The sequence below is a fragment of the Sardina pilchardus genome, chromosome 24, assembly GCF_963854185.1.
Source record: "Sardina pilchardus chromosome 24, fSarPil1.1, whole genome shotgun sequence".
Lineage (NCBI taxonomy): Eukaryota > Metazoa > Chordata > Actinopteri > Clupeiformes > Clupeidae > Sardina > Sardina pilchardus.
In genome coordinates this window covers 24,884,808-24,910,133 of record NC_085017.1, presented here as the reverse complement: position 1 = coordinate 24,910,133, position 25,326 = coordinate 24,884,808, and the positions used below count along the sequence as shown (strand labels likewise).

General features: G+C 42.6%; 4 protein-coding genes across 6 annotated transcripts; 2 read left to right on the top strand and 2 right to left on the bottom strand.

The window, feature by feature from the left end:
- The first annotated feature begins 319 nt into the window (after positions 1-319).
- Positions 320-8,535, top strand: lgals17 (galectin 17). 2 transcript variants are annotated; one of them, XM_062529154.1, is made up of 7 exons: positions 320-549; positions 1,491-1,580; positions 1,788-2,135; positions 2,516-2,791; positions 3,158-3,211; positions 3,506-3,552; positions 8,408-8,535. In XM_062529154.1, exons 2-7 carry the CDS (start codon positions 1,514-1,516, stop codon positions 8,411-8,413), a joined length of 798 nt encoding a protein of 265 aa, XP_062385138.1. In that variant the 5' UTR covers positions 320-549; positions 1,491-1,513; the 3' UTR covers positions 8,414-8,535. The 2 variants fall into 2 exon arrangements, with proteins under 2 accessions (XP_062385138.1, XP_062385137.1); XM_062529153.1 differs by lacking the exon at positions 8,408-8,535 and having other exon boundaries at positions 3,506-4,344.
- Positions 4,337-12,881, bottom strand: vps52 (VPS52 subunit of GARP complex). Its single transcript, XM_062529152.1, has 20 exons — positions 12,745-12,881; positions 11,997-12,081; positions 11,849-11,901; positions 11,669-11,744; positions 11,391-11,458; positions 11,099-11,274; positions 10,606-10,756; positions 9,840-9,940; positions 9,577-9,709; positions 9,217-9,272; positions 8,885-9,020; positions 8,426-8,581; positions 7,721-7,839; positions 7,308-7,431; positions 6,838-6,933; positions 6,490-6,597; positions 5,977-6,042; positions 5,631-5,742; positions 5,343-5,461; positions 4,337-5,094 (listed from the first exon to the last, which is right to left on the bottom strand). The coding sequence occupies exons 1-20, from the start codon at positions 12,832-12,834 to the stop codon at positions 4,948-4,950; spliced, it is 2,172 nt and encodes a 723-aa protein (XP_062385136.1). The 5' UTR covers positions 12,835-12,881; the 3' UTR covers positions 4,337-4,947.
- A 199-nt stretch (positions 12,882-13,080) lies between these two features.
- rps18 (ribosomal protein S18) lies at positions 13,081-16,326 on the top strand. Its single transcript, XM_062529212.1, has 6 exons — positions 13,081-13,164; positions 13,834-13,932; positions 14,047-14,133; positions 14,256-14,357; positions 14,536-14,627; positions 16,204-16,326. Exons 1-6 carry the CDS (start codon positions 13,162-13,164, stop codon positions 16,277-16,279), a joined length of 459 nt encoding a protein of 152 aa, XP_062385196.1. The 5' UTR covers positions 13,081-13,161; the 3' UTR covers positions 16,280-16,326.
- Positions 16,327-16,873: 547 nt separating this feature from the next.
- Positions 16,874-24,022, bottom strand: LOC134072487 (E3 ubiquitin-protein ligase RING2-A-like). 2 transcript variants are annotated; one of them, XM_062529210.1, is made up of 7 exons: positions 23,783-24,022; positions 23,047-23,138; positions 21,770-21,930; positions 21,041-21,256; positions 18,781-19,104; positions 18,197-18,422; positions 16,874-17,863 (listed from the first exon to the last, which is right to left on the bottom strand). In XM_062529210.1, exons 2-7 carry the CDS (start codon positions 23,122-23,124, stop codon positions 17,693-17,695), a joined length of 1,176 nt encoding a protein of 391 aa, XP_062385194.1. In that variant the 5' UTR covers positions 23,125-23,138; positions 23,783-24,022; the 3' UTR covers positions 16,874-17,692. The 2 variants fall into 2 exon arrangements, with proteins under 2 accessions (XP_062385194.1, XP_062385195.1); XM_062529211.1 differs by having other exon boundaries at positions 21,770-21,926.
- Between the last annotated feature and the right edge of the window lie 1,304 nt (positions 24,023-25,326).

The window sequence follows — 25,326 nt, the reverse complement described above, 5'->3', positions numbered from 1 at the left end:
GCATTGTCATTGGGTTGCACAATGTAAATCTGAGAGCTAGCTGCAGAAAGAGCTTGTCCAGCACCTGCAAGAAAATCAATCAACCAATCAATCAATCAATCAATCAATCAATCAATCAAATCTTTCTATCTGTCTGTCTCTCTGTGTGTCTGTCATATTTCTACATTTTAAGAATATAGGCTACTCACATAATAGAAGCAGATTCAGTGACAATGCCAGACAGTGCTCCATGTCTGCTGAGGCTGAGTGAAATGTGGAAAGTGGGCTCAGGGAGGGTCTGTGATTTCATTATTGGTCAAAACGACCTGAAAACTTAAGAGGGGGTTCAGGGGGTGGGAATGGGATGACACTACTTTGACAACAAGTTGAATTTTCCTGACAGCTTCATTTCTGGTTTCTAGGTAATTAGGGTAGCCAAGCTGAGTTTCTATTTTCCGTTAAGTTTCGTTTTCCCTTTAAAGACTCCAGCCGACGTCTGTGATTCGGCTCAGTCTCTCATCTGATCTTCACAGGCTAGCTCACATCCCACAGCAGTGGCAAACAACCTGGGTGAGTTTTTTTACAATTACATGTTAGAAATGTATGACAATTTTAATTTATCATATTCAAGGAAAGTGGTCGTAAAATAACGACGTCTTTTTTGCATGCTAATATGCAATGCAAATATGTGCTCCATGAGAGAAAAACATCACGGGCAATCTGCACAACAGTCTTCAAAGCAGCCGAGTCTACTACAGTGAAAAATTATATTCAGCAGACATAATTGAAGCTGTTCGAGAACCATTTAGACTTGACATAAAACAAGTTCCAATTTAAACATCTATCCCATGACCTAATTCTTTGGACTTGTACCTATCGGCATCTTGGCATGAAATGCCATGCATTGAGCATAGGTTGTGTTTATTCATCCCATATCAGCGTGCACGTACACAGCACACTGCGGTTTGAATAAGTTACTAACTACGTGAAAGAGTTGAGTATTTTAGCTCTCGTTTTCTCCGAAGCGCTTTGTGGGCGGGGCTGTCCGAGCTCCCACGGTGAAATTGTTTCTTGTAAAGAAACGATATACTACTCCCCAGAATTTGGAACAAAACATCTATGTACATTTTGTCCTCTGGTAGATTTGCTTTTTCAAAATATTTAATATAAACATGTGGTTTTCAAAGAAACAAAACAAGAGAAAAAGACGAAACAGGTTGTAGCCTCCAAGGCTACTGTGGAGTTGTAAGACAGTAAGCTGTAACAGAATTATAACAACATTAAGGATTATTGCTCTATGAAGGGGCTATCCAAATGGAAATTCAAACAAACCACTACCCCATGTGACCAACAACTAAAAATAGTTCTGGCGTTGCTCTGCATACTGTATTTTGACCAATTTAAAACATTTCAACTGATTTGTGCTTTGCTTGTGCTGTAAACTTCCACTATGGACATTAATGCATTAGCCTACGTTTATTCAGTTCAATTTGTTTTTGTTTCCTAAAAAGCCCAGCCTTGAAAATACTCAGACATGGACCACTCTTCAAACTCAACCACCTCAAACCTACCACTGTATCTTGGGATTGTCTTATGTGTGTGTGAGTACCTTTCCATCCATTAGTGTTTGTAATCTTTTGAAGCTTTCATAGTAAAGTGTCATGTCCAATATTATCCTTTCATAGTAGCTTAGCTTTCATAGTAAAGTGTCATGTCCAATATTATCCTTTTAGCCTGTATTTAAATATTACTTGTGATCAACATAAAGTACGCCAATAAGAAAATGCGTTTGCATTTCCACCCCACAGGTTCCTCTCTCCATGGTTCCATTATCTCCACCTCATGTGATGTAGGGCAGTCTGCAGTGCTGCCCTGCCTGATCTCGTCCCTCTACCAGTCTCCACCCTCTCCTTACATACAGTGGCTGAGCACGTCGGAGACCGTATTCGAGGGCATGGGCACGGAGAAGTATCAGGGCCAAGGGTACGAGGGACGAGCCAATGTGCCTCAGCAAATGCTGGAACAAGGCAACTGCTCTTTGTTTCTGGAAGACGTCCGGCTGACGGACTCTGGGGTGTACGAGAGCTACCTGGTGGTTGGGAAGAGGAAAGTGAAAAGGAAGGTGTTGATGCAGAGTGTTCAGTTCATTGTCAGGGGTAAGGACATCTTTAAGCAAATGTGGCAGACTGGTTCATTTTAGAAATACTGGTAGTCAATGTCATAATGTGTTTCCACTTGTCCACTCAAAGAATTTCGGTCTTCTAACGATGGTACAGTTATAGTGACAACTATATAATACATACCAAATGATTTGTATTTGGTACACTCAGATGCCATACGATAAATGATTCAGTACAATTGTGATAAAACACAAGCCTGGAGGGTCACAAGGAGGTCTGAATGGTTCTTAGTACCAAGCACGATTCCTCGTCCCTGTGGATGCACCCAATGACCAAATTGCAGATAGTTTATATTCTAAAAGGTATTCCGTGTTTCTGACCCCTCTCAACCCCTCTTCTCCTGTGCGTTTCTGTAGACCACAAGCTGAAGGAGATGGTGGAGGTGGGGAAGGACCTGTTGCTGGAGCTACACACTCCTCAGGCCAGGCAGGTGGTGTTTCAGCGCCAGGTGTCTATCCCGTGGGAGGTCCTTTGGAAGAAAGGGGATGGACCACAGCCGACCATGCTTCCCCGGGCCAGGGAAAACGGCTTGAGGATTGTCATTGGAAACATCAGCTGGAACGATGAGGGCACCTACCGTGTGCTGGATGAGAATGGATTGGCTCTGAGCACGGTGTTGGTCACAGTGACAGGTGAGAAATGCCCTGTAGACACCTGCAGTTCAGTTGATCATAGCATCGTGCCGACCAAACATGATGGAACCCAGTTGTGGGCCTTTGGGAATGTTCAGTGCCACAGGGGTCCTGTGAGCCTAATAAGTTATATGGTTTAAATACAGATGAAGTGGCCACTCCACTAACAGGCCATGGCTATTTATTTCCATTGTGTCCACTACTCTCATATCACAATAATGTGTAAGTTAAGTTTAGAAAAAGCTCATTTCTGAATCGTTGATGTTGTCTGCGCCTGAAAAATGAATGAATACCTCCAGACAGAATTGTATTCATGGATCTGTTGCCGTCTGGTTGTTTATCCAGCCTGTTTTTTTTGTAATGTAGAACCTAGCCCTGGAAAACCAGAATCGAATCTGCAGAAAAGAGAATTCTTTGAGGGTAAGCACATTTGGTCATTATGGTAAAAATGGAATCTTTCAGCCATATAGGACCCTAACTGAAACGGCAGGCAAAATTCAAAGCCCGCCCAATTTGCAACATTCTCCTGAATGAGTCTCATGCTTAAAACACCATGCTCTTTTGCAATTTATGGAATTTGACAAAGTGTATGGGATTAGACTCCCAGAACGTACCTTTTAAATACAACAGATAAATGGTGGTGTCGTATGCTGGCACGGAAATGTCATGGATCTGGCCAAACAGGTGTCTTTTTTTCTCTCTGTTTCCCCTCAGATCACTCAGCAGGCAGCAGATTCTATCCAGCTCTCCCGCTCCTCCTGGTTTGTGGACTCATGCTTTATTTCATTTGATTAGAGATGAGTCAGTGCAGTGCTGATTTCTGTTCCAGCAGTGCACTGCTCTTCCTGTCTTTACTGCACATTTGCACATCGTGTTCACCGTCTCTGCTGCAGCATCACCACAGCACCACCGGGTGTGCTGATGCACAAACGTGCCGTGATCATATCATTCATTAATGGACAACACCAGCTGCCAAACACACGTATTCAAGCTCTGCAAAAGCATTTCGAATGAAAGCAAGGGTGACCGTTTGTTTCTTTCTCTGAGAATCCCTTTTGTTGACATAATTGACTTCTGTACATCATATAGCATCAGGTGTGAATACTGTGAGTCTTTTTCGTGAGTGTTGAATAGTGAATAGTGTAAATATGTAGACAATATGTACAGTGTGAAATGGACAGAATGAAAGACACCGTGGAAACGGTTAGGTCAGAAGGGTGTGAAAGTGATATGAAGGTCATCTCACCATAGACATACAGTAGTAGTTCCATTACATAAGTGACAAATGTTTGGATTGTCTGCAGTGGTGTTTAAGTCAGTATACCTGTTTGAAAAATAACTGTTGTTGTGTTCGTTGTAAGGACAGTGTATGAATGACATTTGCGATTCACCTGGTCTATCTGAGCTTTTTTTGTTGTGGCAACTTTTTGCAAACCAGGACTGTGTTTATGTGCAATAATTATTATCTCATGATATTTATTGCAGCAAGTATTTGCTCAGAATTGAACAGGTACCCACTGATAAAAAAAAAAAAGTACTTAAAAAATCAGTTCAAATCACTTTATTGTCTCCCCAGCAGTGTATACAGGCACAGCATTCTTGCAACAGACAAAAGCAGTAATCAGAATAGTTTATTCAACAGCAAGAGATTCACTTTTTTGCCAGGTAGAAGACTTCCATCATTAACACTACATGATGGGACCACACAAGAATCGACAACATATCTGCATAAGTTAAATATATTAATCATAATACCCATTAGAATGCTTTCAAAATTTTCTCCAACTGTTCCATGGTTAAAATATCTGGAATGCCTACGTGTACGTACAAAGCACATATATACATCATATGTCCACTTTTTACATGCCAGAAACTTCCACACAAGTAAAGGTACCTTCTTATCCAGTGTTAACATTTTCCAGCAGTGCCTCCCTTCAATGGTATACAACAGCACCTTGTTCTGAATTCAGACCCCACAACCACAAGGGAAACGGCCATTAGAGTGCAGTTGCAGTGTACGAGCCCTAACAGTCCTCTGGATCCTCTGGTGTGTTCTCATGGGTACGGTGATGTTGTTGACCCTGACCACACTCCTTGTTCTCTGGCTCCTTGTTGTACCAGGCTGGCTGAGCTTAGCTCTTCAGTCCGTCCGTTGATCAGAAGTTGGGCTTGTGTTTCTTCACCTCCACCATCAGATGGTGCAGATTGATGAGCTCGGAGCGTACGGCCAGGCTGCGGAATGTCGGCTGCGAGAGGACCTTGTGGAAACCGTGGTAATACTGGATGAGCTGAGTCAGAGCCCCCTAGTGGTGAGTAGGGAGAAGCGCAACATCAGAAAGGAACATCAGAAAGCCCAAGGGACAGATCCAATCCATTTGTGAGTCAGAGGTATTTAGTTCGTAAGTCTTCATTCAGACTTCAGTTTTAAAAGGACCTTAAAACTCCACCACAACATCTTAATAGGAACATCACATTATGGTCACTGTGACCTTCTATTTTAATGAAGCCAAATATAGCAGAGAGAGAGAGAGATCTGGAGAGATAGCTCTACCTGAATGATACTGGTGCCGTTTTTAAAGTTGGTGAAGGACCTCATGACATCCTGACTCATCGCCTCCACTGACTGCTTCCAGGTGCTGGAGAACCCTCTCACCAGCTGAGTGATCCGAGCTGCCAGACAAAAGGAGAAGCAGAGAGAGACAGAGAGAGAGAAATAGGAAGAGAGAGCAAAAAAAATTGAAAGAGAGAGAGAGAGAGGAAATGGGTACAATCAGACAAAAGTTTACACAGAGAGGGGTGCAGAGTTGAGTAGGCCTTCCTAAAAAAGCTTGAAACAGACCTTCATCATTCTTCAGCCGATCCAGCTGACCTCTCTCCATCAAGGCCTCGCTCTCTTTCACAAACGCAATCATGCCACCAAAGGGTGGTGACAAAATCTCCTCTATGAACTCCTAATCAACACATTCACACACACACACACACACACACACACACACACACACACACACACACACATCCACACACACACAAACAGAAGAGGACGATTGTGGAGACAGAAGTTTCCATCAATCTTTTTTAGTACATAAACAATATACACTTAGAAACACACAACATCTCATATATTGTCTGTCTTCAAAAATATTCTGCATTATTACCAGCTTTGACTGGACGACCTCTGTGCTCACCTGGGTTCTGGCCAAGAGAAGCTGCTGGAAGCCCTCTACCTCCTTACTGTCATCGGCTGCCCTCTCCTGAAACCATCAGGGGAAACGGGCACAGGAATAGAGCCAGCCAGAGAGGGAGAGCGAGAGAGAGAGAGAGAGAGAGCAAGAGAGAGAGAGAGAGCGAGAGAAAGAGAGAGAGGCCATTTATGAGACTGAGAACTATGAGAACTGTCCGAAGGGGTTATTTTGGAAATAAGAAACAAGTACTAAGTGAGCATCAACATGCATCCCTGCAACACCTGCCCATGCATAGACATGTGCACACACAACACATACGGATACAGATAAGTGCTTGTGGTTCACCATCACCCAAACTGTCAACAATTTAAGGTGGTTTCTAAAATGTCACCTTAACAGACTCAAATTCAGGTACTTTCCAGTGATGACAAGGTAGCCCAGGCAGAGGGAAAAAAGCAAAGATACAAAGAGACTATGCCAGCCACAGGCTACACTCCAAACTAGCCACAGCCTCACCATCAGAACACTGAGCAGCATGTCGTAGTTGTTGATGAGGAAAATGAGTTGATCCTTCCTGGAGGGGAACTCCGCAGCCATCTTCAGGACAAAGTTCTCCACTTCAACCTGAACAAACACAGAGACACAGCCGTGTGCACACGCGAGCACACACACACACACACACACACACACACACACACACACACAAATGAAACATACAACTGAAACATATGCAAACCAACACAGATATGCACAAAAGTACCCAAACGCTCAGCCTCCACCAGCTGGTTATCTTTGAGCGTGATCTTTCTGAGTGCTTTCGTTTCGTAGCGGTACAAACAGCTGCCTTATGAAGAGTTGACCTACCTGTAGCTGCGCCAGCAGGGCATTGGTGCGCTCGTTGGGGAATGTCTGGTTAATGCTGACGATGGCTGAGGAGAACTCAGCATAGCGCCGCGTGATCTACAACAGAGAACAGTTCATTCACATTAATTCTTATTCAAGATATACAGTAATGTGCAAAAGTCTTAAGGCACCCATTATATTTGTTGTTCTTGCAATATTCATGTATTTCTCATTCTCATACCACCAGAAGATAGAGAAAATAGAACACAAAAATGTGTATTTGACTGGAGTCATAACAACAACTATATGTTATGTGTTGTTAAATGTTGTGTACACATTTCCTGTTATATGGTTATACAGTATATTATATTGACAGTATTAACAGTGAGAGATAGAGATTTATGTGTGTTATGTGGGCACCTGCGTGTTGGTAAATAACATGTGTGGTGCTTGGCTTAAACAATCTGTGCACAATGTGCGTGTGTACGTACATAGTGTGGTCTTGTGTCCAACACACCCAGTTTCTGAGGGTCGGTGTTGCGAATGCTCTGGATGTTCATCTCCAGGATGAGCTCGAACCTCGGCCACAGTAGCTCCAGTACTGCCTCCCAGTACCTGCACAGCACCATCACATGTTTATGGTCACACACACACACACACTTTCTTAATATATGCTCACACACACACACACACACACACACACACACACACACACACACACACACACACACACACACACACACACACACACACACACACACACACACACACACACACACACACACACACACACACACACTTAATATATGCTGATGAAGTTGCTCAGAGGTCTACCACCACACAGTCACACAAGTACACAGTGTACATGACTGAGATGGTGTTTGTGGTTACGGTATGAACTGACTTGTCCATGGCAGGAATGTTCCTCTTGGCCGTGATGGTTTTGAACCGTAGGATGATGTGGATGCACAGAAACACGGCGATGCTGTCATAACAGTCCGAGGCGTAGGTGGAGATGTTCTTCTGCAGAGACAGAGACGGAAACCAGAAAGAAAGCAATGATGAAAAAGAGTGTGTGTTTAGGTGTGTGTGTGTGTGTGTGTGTGTGTGTGTAGAGAAGGTGAGACTGATCACACCTCCTACTGATGCTGTATCTCACTACATGTATGTACTGGTGCACCATCTCTCGCACACGCTTCAGAAACCACAGATGCTTTCCTGAGGAGGCCAAACGGGCAACACTCTCCACCCCCTACTGTGCATCTACTAGACCTTCCTAGCAGGGTTCAGGCATTAGCCTCCCCCAGTCTAGTCTACCACAGTCTGAACCTTGGACATTAAGAGAATGTATTTGCAAATAAAACCTTTCAAATGACTTCACCTTATGATAGACTTGTTCTACTTGAACTGGTTGTATGATTCAGGTCAAAGGTTAATTCATATAGGGACAGACATAGATGTCTGCACAGCACTATCAGGGGCCCAGGTGTCCTTTGCTGTATGCTGGGGTTACTTAGAGCTTAAACATAGCTTTCCTGCACATTTCCTGAGCATACCACATGTGAATTACACTCTCTGCATCCCCCCACAGAGGTAGACCTGGTCTTACCAGAAACATGCCGAGCGTTTTTCCCATGATGCAGTTGAAGAGGTCCAACGCAGAGTTGCCAGCCACCATGAAGAAGTCTGACAGGAAGAGATACTCGCGGCAGCCATTATCCAACAACGCAAAGTGCTGACTTCGGAACAGCGTCTCATAAGGGTACTGGAAATGAGAAAGGGGGTATATTTATATATACAGTACACACACACCTACGCATGTCTAAACAGTATGTATGGACACAAACACACACAATTGTGTGTAAATATGATGCCGAGACTTAATTGTAATTTGTGCAAATTACAAAGAAATCAAATCTGACACTGTAACTAATGTAATTTTGACAGTTAGTTTTGAGATACATAATTATTATGTAGAATTTCATTAGGTTTAAAACCTTACAATACATTGCTTATTTCCACAATAGCAGTAGCAATCATTGCAGTTAATAGATAGTGGTGTGGTTACCCGGACGTCTCCTCTCTGAGCGGTGTGGGGGATGAGGATGGGTCCCTCCAGCTCGGCTGGACTCAGCACTGCCCCCCGCTGGCCCAGAGTGAAGATGGTGTTCCTGCTCTTCAGGGATGGCTTGGAGAAGAAACCTGCTCAGCTGTTAAGGATACATCACTGGGTACTGACTTACGAATGCATAAATCTGATTATGTAATAAATAAAGCCATTAGGTCTACCATATTATTGAACAAGATAAAAATACAATGTGAAGAACATGGTGAAACTTCTTTACAAAGTCAAATAAACAACCCTGAAACGTCCACGATTGTCTGAGTGAAAGGATATCTTTCTTAGCTGTGTCCTCCACACCCATGAGGTCATCCTTGTCTGCCACGTCCTCATACTTAGAAATGATGTAAAAATGGGTGAAAAAAGGAAAGTGTTAGAGATGTGTTGCAGTTGACAAAGTAACTTTTTCTTTATCAAACATCAGATAGGGACAACTTCCCTACATTTTAAGGGACAACTTCTACAAATGTGAACAAATGATTCTAAACGGTATCCAACTAAGTACAAATGCAAAAAAAAGCCTTTTCCTGTTGCACCTTTTCGCTATCGTGATTCACAGATTTTCAGCAGCTCTTATTTGAATGTGGCGCCCCCTTGTGCGTCACAGTGGCATTTCTATCATCTGCGTTCTGGCTCACCTGGACCTTGAGGAGGCGGCTGCTGTAGGACTTGAAGTAGCTGTAGTAGATCTTGCTCATGGTGTCCACATACTCATCTCTGATCTCCTTGGCAACCGACCTCTCGTTAGCGAGCAGGAACTGATAGAAGAACCTGATGAGGTGAAATAAGGGACAAAGTACGGCTATGCCGTTAGGAATTGAAACCAGTGCATTGACAGTTATGACTGACAGCTGACAGCTGATACGGACCAAAGCTCATTGGTAGATGCACGCCTCTGTACCTGTACTTGAGTAGGTTGTTCTGAGGGATCTGGTAGTTGGTCATAGGCTTCCTAAAGGAGTAGATCTTTTGCAAGATGAACTCTCTGATCTTCGTCACTGCCTGCAAAACAAATACAGCACCTTTTAAACAGCTGTTGTTGTGGTCAAAAAGTCCAACTACTTGGGGGGGATATCTCCACTACCCTAATAATATGACCCTAATCTTACTAATTAGGGGAAGGCCTTGCAGATGCACAGAAAGGTATTCAGCATTAAGACACTCCGAGACAGAACTGATAAGCATATTATCTTAAAACTTAACACACAAACGAGAACTCAAACTAGGCATGCAATACCAGAAAACCTATATTTCTGTTAGTGAAATGTTCCCCCATTGGATAAAAAAAACACTATCTGATCATAAATACTACTTGCTAAAAGCAAACATGAATTAATCCCATATGGCCTGAAAAGATGCAGAAAGATAATCAACAGTAAAACACTCTAGCTCATGAGAACCTGCCCGTTTTCTTCTGGCTGAGAACTGACACAACAAAAGTATATATAGGCAGCATCTTGAGTCTTAAATGATGTAATAGATAAATGTAGCTGAATTGAATTCATAGGCGCATGCAGCTGAAGTGTAGATCAATAAACCTGTCATGTGGTCTATGCTGTGGAAAGCAGTGAACTTCTGCTCATTTACATTTGCAGCACAGGCTCAACATTGCTTCCTCAAAGGGCTCCACTCCGCCCTGCCCATTCACCTCTGGTCAAAACGCTCACCTTGATCTTGAGTCTGTCCACAATGTCCTGGATGTCTGAGCAGGCCAGGGTCTCTCTAAAGCTGAGCTCCTTGGCAAAGTTGATCTTGTTGTTGAGCTCATGCAGCTGTTCCATAAACTCTTGCTCGGTAACAGGGCTGTCTAGTATTACACTAGGGAAAAAAAAGACAATGCAAGCATACTATGACTGACTGCTGAGAACACTAATCAGCACATAAAGATGTATGGACAGTATGGATGTGTGTACAGATGTATGCCTTGTTGTAACATATCTTTGACTTGATTTGTCATACAGTACATATAAAGGAGGTTATTATTACACAGATTTTTTGGTCTGTTTACAAGTGCCACCAGCGGCATTTTGACACTTTGCCACTCTTGCGTGTACCGTGGTCAAAGTAACAGTAACAAAGTAACAGAATAAATCTATGAGGCTGCTACCCTCACCTCAACCTTTCCCTTCCCCCCCTCTTTCTTATGCATTGTGGACTCACGAGATCATGGCTCCCGGCACCACCAGCTCATCCACCAGCTGGCTGAGCTGGCTCCGCACGGCCTGCCTGTTCTTCAGGCGCATGTTCATGCTGACGGACTGCTGCTGCAGCGTCTGGATCTCACTGCTGATGGACGACAGGTCGCTCTGAAAGCTGCTCAACATCTCCTCCATGCGCTAGAAGAAGACGGGGTTGGGAGGGAGAGTGAGTGAGTGAGAAACAAAATAGAGGCCACTCTGTACTCCATGATAATCAGAAAAGTAAATGTATTTTTTTATGGTGAATATCCTACCTCCAGTATTGAATCACATGCAGTTATCTGGTTGTGAAGAGATGCAATATTTTGACTCTCTTTAATATCTATTTAGTCTATCATCAAGGATCATCGGAACAAAATGGAGATAATTATACTTCATAATTATACTATCATAATTCAAAATATAATTGCAGCCAGATAATCAATTCAGAGTACCTGTCTGATGGACCTAGTATTGAACCAGTGAAATGATGAAACAGTTTATCCAAAACAGTTTCACAATGAGAGAAAGTGAATAGATGCATGAAGGATACAGTCTTTGATTGAGGCCTGCTCAATGCGTTGGAGCTCAGTTTCCACTTGCTTTGAGTACTGCCGAAGGTCGACCCCCTGGTTACAAGAGTAAGAGAAGCACCAAAGTCAAGGTCCTTCTTTTTTGAGGCCATGTACAGTATATAATGTTTACAATTCAAGAATTCAAAAGCAATTAGTACCGTTTTAAGGGCCTCCTTTACCAAATCATCTTCCAGATTGGCCTGGATGTGTACTGTAAGGCAAATACAGTTAGCAACAAAGATCTGCCTAACTAAACAAGTGTGCATTATGTGTATAAACAGTAAGTACAAGTGAAGGAAAACTTACTGTCCACTTCATCCAAGATAAACTCATCAGTGGTCAAGTCTAAGTCACCCAGGTTCAGTGCAGGAACCAGATCTGAATCAGGCTTCTGTTGAAATGGGTGAAATTAGCACTGCCATTTTCTAATGAAGGACTTTCCTTACTGTATATCAGGAATACCCTCTCAAATTATTTATTTGCAGACAAGACACGTTCAGTTCTAAAGATGAATTGGTCAGTTTCATATTTAACACTAACTTATGTCAATCTGCTGTACACGACAGCCTGCCTGGCTATGCTTATCTCTACGTTTACTATTGCAGTTGTTGTACTGTATTGTATTTCGCAAGTGGTGAGAGAGAAACACTATTTCGATGGATTCCAATGTTTTGCGGCTGCAGAGATGCCACTGATAGCTTGTGATTAGGAAACTAGGAAGTGACAACGTAGCTGGATGTCATTTTTTCAGCCTTGGGTAGTCGCTAGCTAGCTAGCTAGCTAAAAACATTAGGAACTTAGACCGTGGCTTGCAGGTGTACATGGTTTCATGTTCTCATAGAATATATGAACTTGCTTAATAGATTCATTTCAATCGAACAGCCAACAAAGTAATATTAGCAATCAATGTAATTGGGACAAAATTGCTTGCCAAGTCACCATTGCAAAACAAGTCCTGGACTAGCCGAAATAACCTGGCTTTCCATTGCCCGTTGTGCTACCATATTATATCAATTAAAATAATGCACCACAAAAAGACCGGGTTTTTTTTTACCTCATCTTGCAAATATGCCATTGCATTAGTTGTTGTGCTTTCACCAGAGTTAACATCAGACCTAGCCCCACTGACCACCGTCTCCGCCATAGTTCCTCTTGTCTGAACTACAACGAAATTCGGTGTTACACGGTATGATGATCCTCAGAAACACTGTGGCTGTTGACACCCATGAGTAATACGTGCTTGATTAAATTACAATATTACACACTACACTTCGACAGAGGAATTCAACATGCAATATATGGATATTATTTTATTTTATACGTTAATTACGTTAATATTGACAAGGAACATGTTTGGTTGCATGTTACACGAGCAATATATTAGGGGTGGACTCATTTCCTGCGCAAAGTCAACGGATAAACTCTCGCGAGAGCCTTTCTAGTTCCTCTTTGAACGGAACCTGTTTCCAAGATGGTGAGTGTGAGATTTAGCTTCTGGTATAATAAATGAATATCTTGATTCATCTGCTTCTGTTTGTGCCTTTTAAGAAAGAAACGGATCGTATATGATCATGAAATACAATTGTTGTTTGCTTGAATGTGATATTTGTTGGGTAGATGATGTATTTAATCTGTGATCACACCCTGGAGTTGCCTGCTAGCAACCCTGTGATATTCAAGCCCGCGTCGCTCTTGAGCATGGGAATAAAGTTTGCTCATGAAAGGCGTTATGGTTCTCTTGGATTATTATTATTGTTGGTGTCGTTTCCCTCTTGGTCGGTGTTAAACCAACGTTAAAATGCTGGACAATATAAGTAAATATTGGCCTACTATACACTACATAACTAGCGGTGCTAGGTTAACGTTAGCTGGCCGCCTTGGTTTGTCATCGATTTGCGAACCAGTTAACTTAGCGTGCATGTTGACTTGCCATGCCGGAATTGTTGTAGTTAAAGTTGCCCTTTCACGTCTTAATGTAATCACAAACGAGATAACTCGAGACAGGGCGAGTTGTTGCTTGGTTTACAATTTGCTTGGATAATTGAACGTATAGATCTATCAGTTTGCCGGCTTAGAGCCATTCAACATTTGTGCATATGAAGGAGTGACTGATATATAATGCATTGTTGGTATCGTCTTGCAGTCTCTGGTAATTCCTGAGAAGTTCCAGCACATCCTTCGTGTTCTTAACACGAACATTGACGGTAGGAGGAAGATCGCCTTCGCCATCACAGCCATTAAGGTAAGCATACTCATCCTTAAGGAAATTATAGGTACATAATGTAGTATATTGCATTCTTGCTTGAGGTCTATCTTAATAAACACGCTGATTCACAAGTGGGATACTTTCTTTTAGGGTGTGGGTAGACGATATGCACATGTCGTCCTGAGGAAGGCTGATATCGACCTCAGCAAGAGGGCTGGAGAACTCACAGAGGATGAGGTATGGTTAATTGTGATTTGAATGAATGCGCAAGATGCCATGATGCTAGTAGTTTTTCCATGGGTAATGCATGTTAATTCTGCATTGTGAATTTACTTTTTTTCTTTTTTACATTTGAACAGGTTGAGAGGGTCATCACCATTATGCAGAACCCCCGCCAGTACAAAATCCCCGACTGGTTCCTCAACAGACAGAAAGACGTTAAGGATGGCAAGTACAGCCAGGTATGTGTGTCATGTACTCAAAGTTTACTCTGTTTGCAACTGTTAAATGCTCCAGTGTATGGTGTGTGAATGCATGCCCATCTGGTATACTTGAACATAAATGCTACTTGTGTTATTTCAAAAGTATGAATCATGTTGCACTCAGTGATAACCAACCATGTCTTTGTCTGTCTTTCAGGTCCTTGCTAACGGTCTGGACAACAAGCTGAGAGAAGATCTGGAGAGACTGAAGAAAATCAGGGCTCACCGTGGTCTCAGGCACTTCTGGGGGTAAGAGCTGTTTTTCTTTCAAGTCTTTCAAAACTCAAACACTCCTGTGGCATCTGAAGTGGTGTTCACCTGAGGATTCACCTGAGGAAGGTCTATGACCGAAACATGGTGAATACGTGAATACATGTTTGCATGTGTAATGGACAGTGAGCTGGATTCTCTTTTAAGCATCTCAAGTGGTAAAACAGACTCTCCTGCGAGCAGCATCACCTCAGCTACTTTTGGATGCAAGGGCTCTCGGGGACTGTTTATTTCCTGACCCACTGTCATGTACTAGTCCCATTATAGTCTTCTCTCCCATTAGTATCTGGTCACTCCCTCCGATCTAGATGTGCAAAGGGGGAAATGGTCCAAACTTAAACTCAAACATCTTCCTTCTTATTTTAGACGGGTTACTTAAACATATGCACGTCAAGCTTGATGGTCTAGGGCAGTGGTTCTCAAAGTGGGGTCCGGGGACCCCTTGGTTTCGGTGACCCATAGCCAAGGGGTCCGCGAAATAATTTGCTTGAAATGATAAAGTTAACATTTTAAAAAGATGATGCTCTTTTCACCTGTAAAACAAGCCAATTGTGTCTATTTGGTCCTACCCACATTAACTTGGGATAGTGGACCCGGCCACAACTTCAGAGAATACGAATGGTTAACTGTTACGGTTACAACCCCCTAACCCTAGGGGTCCTTGGAAAATGTTATCCCCTAAAAGGGGTCCTTGGAACCAAAAACATTGAGAACCCCTGGTCTAGGGTAGTCTAGTAGGGGCTTGTAGAGCAAACGGCAAAACTTCCCTGGGCACCCTAGTGCCCTCTGTTAAGTATATGAAGTGGCGAGTCTTGTTGCCATGTCGAGGTATTGAAACAAAAGCCAGACTGTGGGGGTATTCCAAGTACATGGTTTAGTGACAAACCTGAGTAAGTTAACTCAGACAAAGAGGTAAACCTCCTAATAGAAGAGCTGTATGGCTTAATTTGCCTAACACAAAAATACCATAGGGCTCTTGTTGTAGGTTTATTACTCACTCGGAGTTAAGTTACTCAGGCTTTTCACTAAACCATGTACTTGGAATACCCTCCTAGTTGCTCTGAAATTTGTATGGCTTTGCCAGCAGTTTGGTCTAATGGCAACAGTGTTGCTTAAATTGCATCTGGTCCAGTGGCTACTGCCACTCTGGAATCTCTTCCCGTTGATTCCATCTTTGTAATGGGACCTTACAAATTATCCTCAAAGAACACATCAGTTACTCTTTGAATTCAGAAAGCATGTAGGAATTTGGCCTGATGCAAAGGTGGCATGATGTTCACCACCCAGTGCTCTTCGATTTAAAAAATAAATATTTTTAAACGAAGGTGCAGCTATTAACATGTCGTTTGTCATTCTCTTTTGCTCAGTGAATAGTTCATGTATTGATTGTAGACAGATTTGTTTAGTCTGAGTCTTATGTGGATGCTGTTAAGTAGTGGTCGAGCTATAACACTTACCTGGAATGGATCAGTGAAGCTCTTGGCTCCTTTAATGATCTGCTTAATCGTTTGATATTGTCATTCTTCTGACATTTCTCTTTCTCTTTTTCTTTCAGTCTGCGTGTGCGTGGCCAGCATACCAAGACCACCGGTCGTCGTGGTCGCACCGTTGGTGTGTCCAAGAAGAAGTAAATCTCTCCCTGCACCCCATGTGTCAATAAATGTCACATTTCACAAAATTGTTTTTCTCCTGTGGTGCTTTTACAAAATGCTCATCTGGAATGCGGATAGCCAATATTTATTCGCTAGGTGAGAATCTGAAACTGAGGGGGGTGGTCCTAATTCATGGGATGTCTTATGATGTTTGGCTTCAGAGAAATCTTTATAGGTCTGCCAGAGTGTTACTAGAACAGTAAGCATCTGAAAGACCCTTTAAATAAAAATTGGAAAATTGTTTGAACACCTTATACAGGTTAAAATGACTATGTATATTGGTGCTCATGACTTGTAGAGGCTGCAATGTTTGACTTGATTACTTCAGGTGTGATTAATCATACACCTGTTACGTTTCTGTAATACTTACTGTACTGAGGAGTTTTGATTAAACAAAAAATCCTGTTTGGACCATATTAACAAATCAGGAGACTAGAATCCCTTGTGGAGATATGTGGACTAAGGTTAAATGTTTTCTGTAGCCATAAGGCTATTTCAGTTTCACCCGATTTAGTAAAATCGGAAGAATGTTGACCAGAAACTAAATTGACAACGGAAAACTGAGAACAGCTGTTTCATCAAAAGAATTTACCAATCACATACAGAAGACTGTACAGTAAGAAATGAGATTCAAATTAGAATCTAGAATAACCCATTCTAATGGAAATTATGGTTTGGAGAAAGTGCATTTAGAAACTTGATTTATATACATTTAAAATAAACGTGTGGTCTTTAAAAGACACTTGCTCTTGTTGGTTGCGCTAAACAACTTTCATGCAGAATAATCATTTATGGTTCCGCAAAGCAGCTCCTTATAAGGCTATGAAATTGAACATGGCAGTAATAGCAAAATCAGAACTTCGCCGGTTCTAGGCCCTAATTACATGTGTTTCTTTGGTGCACACCATGGATACTCTGTAGAAACAATTGTTTTCTAATTGATGGCAGCTTTGCTGTTCTCTGACAAGACATGGGTGATAAAAATGCCTCCATTTTGAATTTAAACATTCTGCGCTGGGTGAGACTGACTGTCAAGTCCTCTCTTCATATGCATAGGGTTGTAAAATGATTTAAAAAAAAAAGTAAAAATATATATATTTTCAAGGTATTGTACTGACTGACTTCTGAAGAAAGAAAGTAGTTAACCTTGGCATTATGCAGATGCAAAAGTCCTTAGTATCCTTACTTAAGGATATCATTTCAACCCCTCCGCATGTCATGCCTGTAACTGTGTCCGGAGCCATGAGTCCTTTCACCAACCTCTGAACAGGTGACTAAGGGATCGAGGGTGTGGTTTAGTTGTGAGATTCATAAGGCTTACAGTTCCATGCTGTAGGGATAAGCAAACGATGATGCGAGAGACAGATCTCTTAACAGCCTCCTAACAAGTCTTTACAGCTGTGATGAAGATGACTTCTCCGGCTGTGGAGGTGCCTGCTGCTGCTGTGGCTGCTGTGGCTGCTGTGGCTGGTCCTGGGTGGGAGCGTAGTAGAGCTCCAGAGGTTTGTTCACCTTCCAGTACTTCTCATTCACTAGCTCCAGAGTCAGGGAGCCATTCAGAGTCTGAGGGGCGGAGGGGATGGGACGTTAGCAAAAGAAAACCAGACGAGTTGTGGAAGAGAGCAGCAATAACATGGAGACATGCTGAAGTAATCTAGCTCGTAGAACTGGAGAACATGTTTGTTCCCTGATTGTTCTCTGCTTAAACCAGCAAAGGGTCGGATAAATAACCTTCAGGACGGACAGACTGCTTCAAGTTAATTTGTTACACTATTTAAATCCACTCACCAAGAACCCAACATTTCATTCACATAACCTTAGTGTGGGGATTGAATGAAAATTCCTTTACATGCAAGTTGTTAATAATTTCATGATTGCTTGGTCAGTTGTGCTCACAGAGAATTGGCCGCCACTGGTGGTGATGTAAATGGTATACTGCTTCTCGCTGATGTCTCGAATGCGGACAGGGGCCCTGGTCCTGCTGTCCTCGTCCCCATCTGCTGTCTCCCCTACGCCAGGCTCCTCCGCCGGACGGTCTGTCTGTCTCTCCTCCAGGGCGATACGCAAGGCCAGGTACTTGGAGAGGTGGTCCACTGTGGCATTGGCTGTTGTTTTGACATATCTGAAAACAGGACAGGGAGAAAATTACTCAGTAGAAACATCTGGGGTTGCATATCAGACACCATAACGCTTTGCTACGGAGACAAAAAAACTCATGTAATGCACACAGTCACTGTTATTGTATAAACAAATAAACTTGGGGTTTATTCTAGATGTGCTCTAGTTTAGTGGACACCGGAATAAAGTAATTCTCCGTGTATAATCTCAGCAAAGTGATTTTAATTGAGTGAAAAAAAAAAAAAAATACTAAGTGGGTCTTGCTGAAGGAGGACTATGAATCCTTGACCCTTCCCGAAGACCCAAATCAGTGGCTGTCAAAGGATACTTTGCTGGCTGTGCCAGACTGGTCTCTTTCTCACCTTGTCTGGCCGTGCAGGTCAGTGTTCACTAGCAGGGGGTGTGGGTGGAACACTAGCTCGATCTCGGACTTGGTTCTGTTGCGCTGCAGCTTGCGAGGTGGCGTGGGGCTCTCGCCGTCCGCCTCGGGACCCGACTCGTCGGAGCCGTGCGGCCTCTTGGCTCGGCTGGGCCCCGCCTCTGCGGCGTGATTGGTCAGGAGTGAGGTCTGGTGCGAGGGGGCGGAGTCGTGGGAGGCGTGGGAGCGGGCGTCCGCGTTCTCCTCGTCGCCGCTGAAGGTGGTGTTGTCACCGTCATCCTGCTGAGCTTTGCGCACCCGTAGAGGTCTGTGAAAATGTGGGATTACAGTGATTTCCCGCATATAAGCCACATTGTGAATAAGCCGCAGGACAGTGTTTTATGAAAGTTAAAAGAAACAAAACCATATTGACACCATATTAACTGTGCCCCTGTATTAACCTCATAGCTGAAGAAATATCGCAAAATCAATGTATAAGATGCGGCTAATAGTCGGGAAATTACAGTACAAACTAGAACGGCCTGGAGAGGGATGTGATCATTAAGGACTCACATCCTCAGATGAACCTTAGTAGCAGATTAGAATTTTAAAAATCATACAGCGGATTGCCTCTGCATCTGAAACATTTCAAAGCACATCAAGCACAACAATGCAATGCCAAGCTTTCTATAAAATAAACAGCTAGCTCATAAAAATGCAGCATACACACTGGATGTTTGCTTTATTCAGGTATGAACTGTGTGACCTGTCAGCACTAGATTTGAGAGGATCCTGTGCTCCTCCTAAGATCACCACATTCGTTTTCTATGGAGTTCAGATCAGCGAACGGAGATAGCCCTGAAGAACACAGTGCTCACTAAACAATTTTGTGTTGATATGGACGTAAAGTATGTTTTAGAGCATTTGACCTGCTGGATGATCCATTCACGACTGTTATCAGAATGCCTCTGCCAAATACTTTTGAACTGACACCATAAACCCTAACATGATTCCCAGAGCCTTTGGATTAAAAACAGCACCAGAATATCACAACCCTCCACCATACTTGCACCTACGTCTGGAGTTATTTTCAGTATAGTCATTCTTCTAAGTACATTACATCCAACTTGAGAGTCTGTTAGCACTTTGGCACTGGCGTCATTTGAATTAGGTGTCTGCACAGCGTCATGGAGAATCGCTGAGTACCCGGAAGAGCGCCATCTTGAGGGTAGAGGCTAGCTCAAGAAATATGTGTATTCTCTCTCATATTTTGCATGTTCATAAGTGACGAGGACATAGGACCTCTGTGAGAATTTATTGAATTATAGTTATTGAATAGTAAGTTGAATTATAAGTTGAGTGAGTTGTTAATAAGATTTTCTACGGGTCTTCTTGTTTTCTCCTCTTAAAGTAAATTAGCTCCCATTTTGTCCTTATTGTTTCCATTGTGAAACTAAGATAAAATGGCAAAAGATTATGTATGCCTCTTTTAATTTAATTAATCTTTTATTAATCTTTATACCTCTTTCTTTACCAGGGGTGCCAATAAATGTGGTGGGCACTGTATTCAACTGGAATCATATTTCCATCTCTTGGCAAGTACTGTTAGAGAGACAGACCCCGCCGGCCCGACCAGGGGGTCAGGATTTGACTGATTAGCTTCGCCGATTAGCAAGGCACTTCCTCGTCGCCATTTTCCAGAAATACATCATGTCCGGTGCCATTTCTCCTCTTGCTGATTGGTGGCTGTTCCACTCTCAGCTCATGCACGAGCTTAGTGTGGGCACGAGCTCTCCTTCTGTACCTTACGTCAGTCAGTAACATGGTACTAATATTTTATTAAACATTGGCTAAATAAAACGGCACCGGAAAAACAAGCCCCTTGAAACGCCATGTTGAAGCCTGAAAAAAACTTTCAATTTTGGCAATTTTCACTAGCCTAGCATTCCCATTGAAATGAATGGGGGCGGGACTTGTTCACTCTCTCCAGTTCTTATAATACCTCCATGTTCTCAACGCTTTCCGATGTCTTGAGTTGTCTTAAGATGGAAAGGTTAATGTCTGAAGTAATTTCCATCTAAATGTGTTTCAAGGATGTCCGACTGCTAAACCTAAACAATGAGTGAAATGCAAACAGCGCAAAAGAAAATCTTTACATCCATACTGATACAAAAATGCGTTACAGGCTGGAATGTGTAAAACATCACACCACCATACTTTGCCAAGCCAAAAAAAATGGGCCCGACCCTTGCTTGACCCCTGACCTGTATTTGGCCTGCAGGCGGATGCCCTCCTCGATGCTGAGGATGAGCGGCTGTGGGTTGTGCAGCTGCTTGAAGCGGTCCAGCGCGCGCCGCTGATGGGCCTCGTACTCGTCCCGGCTCGGGTAGATCTTCGAGATGAGGGCGTCGAAATTGGGGTCGTGGCGAAGCGAACGCTTTGACACCAGCTTCTTGCGGCAGGTAGGGCACTCTTTGTTCCTGGTGGGGTGGTGGAGAAAATTATGGGAATCGGTTGAGTAAGATATAATCTTTTTTGACTCGCATGACCTCGGTGAGATTTTAGGATTGAATCAGATTTGCCAAATATGTTGCCAGGGCAACTGTAATCAGTGTGGTTATTTTTGGCAATGGGCATTTGTTTTCAAAACAGCAGGGGTTAGCTATTAGGAATAATACTTTAGTAGAAAAAGAGACTGAACAAGAGCATACTATGGAGAATGCACATGCTCTACTCAAAGCCTTAAAGAAGTACTTGTGGTATCTATTGTATGTATGGCACTAACTACTCAAAATGTACAGCGAGCTGGTCTGACATATTGTTGATTCTCTCAGTTTTTCATCTCTCCATCCAAGTTACAGACCTCATTTTAAAGTGCAGCTTGTTTTGCTAAATGTGTGCTTTCAGTGTTCCCTGTGTGTGTTTGTGTGAGTGCATGTGTGTGGTGTGTGTGGGAGTGAGTGAGAGAGAGAAAGAGAGAGCATAATACACACCCTGATCTGAGGGCAGTGACAATACAGTCATTACAGAAGCGATGCAGGCACTCTTTAGTGGTCATGGTCTTCTTGAGCATGTCCAGACAGATGGGACACATCAGCTCACTATGGAGACTTCGGGGAGATATGGCAATTTCTGTTCCATCCATGATGGCTTCCTGCCGAAAGACAAGAAGTGAATAGGCAAGGCCACCGCCACCCATGACACACACGCAAGCAAGCAAGCAAGCAAACACACACACACACACACACACACACACACACACACACACACAAACAGCACGCCCGAACACATGAAATGTTACTGTGTAAAAGTACTAGTCATTTTTGCAGAAGTATACTAATTTCAACACACAGCCAAACATACAATACCAATACCCCCTCTCCAACTGTTGTAACTAGTAACTAAGTTTTCCATTGGCTAACATGATTGGCAGCCAGGCATGTCTATATTGACTGTCTGAACATCTCATTGGTTGGCCTTGATTGGTTTGGCGAAGCTGCAGGACCCCATTGTGTTTGTTGAGAGTTTCTTCTGCCATGGGAGTCTATGGCAGCCCACACAACCGTATGGTAAAAAGTTGTGAAATTTGGAACACTGATTGGGGACAGTCCCATGATTCATTTCACCCATTTTCATGTCTGCACCTCAAGTGAGTCAATCAAATTTGACGGCGAAGCCGGCAAACAGGAAGTGAGCTCATATCTCAGCAATGCTTTGATATAGGAAGTCCAAACCTGGTAAGGGGACTTGTTAACTGATTTTGAGGACTAACCAGGAAAGTGGTGTCATTTGGCCTCTAGGGGTCCTGTAATAACGTAAATGAGCTATCTCAGCCATTCTTATTCAATTGACATGAAAGTTGCTCTGAGTGACAGCTCATGCCATGGCAAAGCCATTCCTGCCAGTGTACTGCTAGGCCCCCACATTGCCACTTGCGGCTATATATATTTGTGGCTATATATATTTCTGCTTTTGTGCTTTTTAACTTGATCTCAACTTCATAATATATCTGTATTTAAAATGAATACAGAATTAATTTAGTTATATACCAATAACTGATATCCATTAAACATTCACATCTTTAAAAAGAAATACACGTTTTGCAATTCATTCAAAATCAGACTTCAAGTGAAGTGGGTGGAAGGCATATAAATGTCAATTTCACTGAGAAAGAATGTTTGTGTAATCAGAATGTTTAGGCTCATCCATTCCAAAATGAGTGGCTACAAAGGCGCTGATTGAGCTGGCTGAAGTCATACTGATACTTTACCTGGGGAGTTCTGTGCAGCTCGTATAAACTCAGCTCCCAGGTCTTACTAGGAGCCTGGATATTCACTGGGTTTGCCATCTGGTCAGAATAACCTGAGGAACAAGGTAACCCATCAAACATCCCAGGCTGAGTCAGAGAATGAGATGCAAACATCAACAGAATAGCCTACTCATCAACTGAAAACTTACTTCTTCAGTGACATGATACAGAGAATGAATTCAAACTGTTTTCAATATCAGTTAATTTACTGTAACTGTTACTGTCTGTCTATAATAAAGTGTTTACAGTCAATTATGTAGGTAGGCTATTGGGCGTCATAAGAATCAAATGTAGGCCTAATAGTAGGTCTTTGATTAGGGGATAGGCCTAGCCTACCTGGAGTAGGTGTGCTCTTTTTCAGGAAGTTATGGCTTGTCAATGTTGCAGGTTTCAATGTCTCTGTGCTTAATTCAGAGTCTGTCACAAGTACATACTAACTACATAAATAAGAACACAACTGTTTATATGATGCAGAACTTACTCTGACTGTATGTCCCAACAAAACATCTTATGTCCAACAAAGTGACAGGTGAATACACGAACAACAAAAAAAGGTAAGAAAGTCTTAATATTGCACAATCCTGCATTCGAGGCAGTCTGTTTTTTTTAACCGTATCACAGTGTCATCATCATCAAACGCTCACTGACACATTCCCTGGAGGTTTACTTAAGCTGTCAACAGCTGTGTCGTACTTACTTCAGTGGTTACGTAGAAGAGGTGATGAACAGCTGGCTTGTCCCTCGCCAGTATTCACCAACGACGGGAGAGGAAAAGACTCGATCAAAGCGAACTTATGACGCTTCTAGGCATGATGCAACTCAAAAATACTAAACATTTACGACGACAGCTAATTATCTGCAAGTCTACAGTTAGTTGTTAATTTTGCTTTGCTCAACATTTAACAGCAACAAAATGTGTCACTTTCCGCCGGATACAATCTCTCTGCGTAGACTTCCTTTATTCAGTTGGCTATATAGCATAGCGACATCTGGTGGTTCTAATTTTGTAAACATACCGTAATGTAAAATACGTTTTAGGTATAGGATCGGACCCTATCATAGGCATACACAAGGGAAAGAAAAAATAAATAAATATTGGATTTGAAAATAAGCGCAGCAGCAACAAAGATGTGATACCATGTGAAAATAACATCAGAACTGTAGTCTACAGAAAGGTAAAATCTCTGGATATCACTTGACCCCTTTTAATAATTATTTCCTGTTTTGTTGATCCAGGGTGCTGTAGTTCTGTATTTGAAACTAGCCTACTACTGAAAATGCAACCAATAATATATATTTTTGCTGTTATAGTCTAGACATGATGTAAGGACATTGTTGTATCAAACAGTCGAAATTATATGAAAAGTTAAAAATGACAAAATATGTACAAAAATTATTTTATTGTTTTTATTTATTTAATCTAAAAACAAGTTTACACAGGAAAATCAAGACAACATCAACACAAGCAATATAGGCTAAATGCAATGACAAATATGACTGTTAAAGCTGGATTTGTGGCTTTGTCAGAAGATGTTTGAAGTTCTTTTTGGGGGCAGCCACAGATGGCCAAATATCTTTTCAGCAAATATGGCTACTCTGGGTGACAGGAGCAGAACTGCAGCAGAGCAAAGCCCCACCAGCCTGTAACTCTGAACCGACAATCACACAACAATCCACACACAAGCTACCATGCAAGGGTTCCACAGGGCTAAATAACCATGGAGATTCAGACGAACTGAGTGCTGAGTGTGTGTGTGTGTGTGTGTGTGTGTGTGTGTGTGTGTGTGTGTGTGTGTGTGTGTGTGTGTGTGTGTGTGTGACACGAGTGAGTACATGGATAAGGGAGAGAGAGGTGGAGACAATGAGAGTCAACAATAATCTAAAAGTTATATTTTGGTACAGTCTACATCACTGTATCATTGTTTACATGTGAGAGGACATCAGTCACCGGTTGACACTAGTGTGTGTGTGTGTGTGTGTGTGTGTGTGTGTGATTGTGACTGTATGACTAGGGTGTGAGAAGAGAGTGTGTGTGCGCGTGTGTGTGTGTGTGTGTGTGTGTGTGTGTGTGTGTGTGTGTGTGTGTGTGTGTGTGTGCGTGTGCGTGTGCGTGTGCGTGTGTGTGTGTGAACGCTGTGTGGGGGATTAGCCCCAGTGTGTGTCCAGCAGTGATTTGCTTGGTCAGTGCGCCTGTTGTGTGCTCACTCAGGCCATTAGCATATTAATGCTGGCTCCCTCTTG